The sequence below is a fragment of the Pundamilia nyererei genome, unplaced genomic scaffold (genome assembly GCF_000239375.1).
Source record: "Pundamilia nyererei isolate P.nyererei 1_Seehausen unplaced genomic scaffold, PunNye1.0 scaffold00026, whole genome shotgun sequence".
Classification (NCBI taxonomy): Eukaryota; Metazoa; Chordata; class Actinopteri; order Cichliformes; family Cichlidae; genus Pundamilia; species Pundamilia nyererei.
In genome coordinates this window covers 4,454,525-4,456,185 of record NW_005187427.1, presented here as the reverse complement: position 1 = coordinate 4,456,185, position 1,661 = coordinate 4,454,525, and the positions used below count along the sequence as shown (strand labels likewise).

Here is a 1,661-nt window from a genome sequence, read left to right as displayed (position 1 = left end):
CTAGTTCATCAAACCAAATCAGTCCGTGCATGATCACATTGCCCTGCCCATCAAAAACTCTGCGATTATATCGCCCATTGACGATTGTTGGACTAACGATTGCCAGTTGGAAAATTTTTACATATCGCCCAACCCTACAGTACCCTCATCATGACCGATTTCACCCAGCGACATCCAGCAACTGCTTGCCAACCAGTTGGGGAATACACATTTTTTACTTCCAAATGAAGGTTGCCAGGGGGTCACTGACCAGATTCTAGGGTTGTAGGAGAGCAAAAGATCAGTTTGCGATCTCTCTCCTTTTTTGAGTGTAAGAGATGAAACTGAATAATTACAACAATAAAGAAGAATCTACAGAGTCAAGTATTTGGATACGGCCTCACTCAGTACTGCAGATAGCAACTTTTTTTTTTGGGAGAGGTTCTGGGTAGAAACCCAGATTTTTATTTTATTTTAATTGTGACTTTATAGTGCAGTCATAAAAACATTCGCCTGATGTGTGAAAGATCCCCAGGTCAAGACTGGGAAGAGGCACAGATACTTGGGAGGGTTGTGTCAGGAGGGTGTAAGCATCTGTGTCAAATCTTACATGTAGATTCATCTGCGTTGGTGACCCCTTGTGAATAAGGGAGCACCCAAAAGAAGCTTTATTATTGTTGTAAATATTAACAACAAAAGATTTGGGTAGCCAGCAGGCTCCAGCTCCAGCCGATTATTTAGATCTAATTTAAAGTGAAAGGTTATGCAGGTGGATAAATTTATTGCCAGCTAAAATCAAAATTGGCTGAAAGCACACCTCAATTAGGACAGATGGTTTTCAAACGTCAGACTTGGAATCTCCTGATTGACGGTGTTGTTATTATGGATTCACTCTCTCAGATGTGCCATCAATACAGGCCGTACGTTATGTTGTGCAGCTGATTCCTGACATCTTTAAATATACATGAATTTCAACAGAGGCAGAAAAAAAAATCTGGTTGTGTGTTTTGTCTGAACTGGGCCAAACGTATACAAGTTCTTACACAACATGGTAGCTGATATCTAGTGTCCTGCTGTGTTCAACCAGATGCTTGCTTGTCCGTTGTTCTTGCAGGTGTAGCAATGATGCAGATAGTAGATGCAACCTGTGTAAAGGCAGGCCCCAGCGCCAACGGTAAACACCCAGCCGCTCGCCTATCAGATCTACAGTAGATCGCATGGTAGTGAATGATGTCTACATGCGTAGTCTGGTGTATATGCAGACCCACAAACAGTGGCATGGTGTTGAGTGCTGTGAACATGGTCCATTGGGTGTACAGTGGTGAAATTCCTTCCATTAAAGCTGATAGAAACAGAAGCTTAATTTTGTTTCCATGATCAGAGAGGGTGATTAGATAGAGTCACGCGCAGTGTTTCATTCTCATCTTGTGTGACATCTTTTCTAGTTTCTTCTTAACTGAATTCTTCCACCCACTTTAAAAAGAAGAAGAAGAGAAGCAAACATACAAGAACATGATTTAACTTTTAATAAATGATACTGACACTGATTCTTTGAACCGGAAGGGGGTAATTTTTTGCTGTTAACTGTTCTAAATTGTTAGATGTTACTGAGTTGTTGGTTGTTGGGTCATTTTTAGGCATGTGGTTGTCGACTGTAAACAGTTTTTTTTTTTTGGGGGGGG

At 41.1% G+C, this 1,661-nt stretch overlaps 1 protein-coding gene across 4 annotated transcripts in view; it reads left to right on the top strand.

The window, feature by feature from the left end:
- Window positions 1-1,661, top strand: part of tcerg1b (transcription elongation regulator 1b (CA150)) — a 19,938-nt gene that overhangs the window by 7,172 nt on the left and 11,105 nt on the right. For 2 of the 4 annotated variants that reach the window (XM_013909491.1, XM_005727869.1), the window contains exon 6: window positions 1,094-1,153. The exons of the other annotated variants lie outside the window; for them this stretch is intronic. In XM_013909491.1, coding sequence (XP_013764945.1) covers window positions 1,094-1,153 — 60 coding nt within the window. The remainder of the gene's footprint in view (window positions 1-1,093; window positions 1,154-1,661) is intronic. 4 annotated transcript variants of the gene reach the window in all.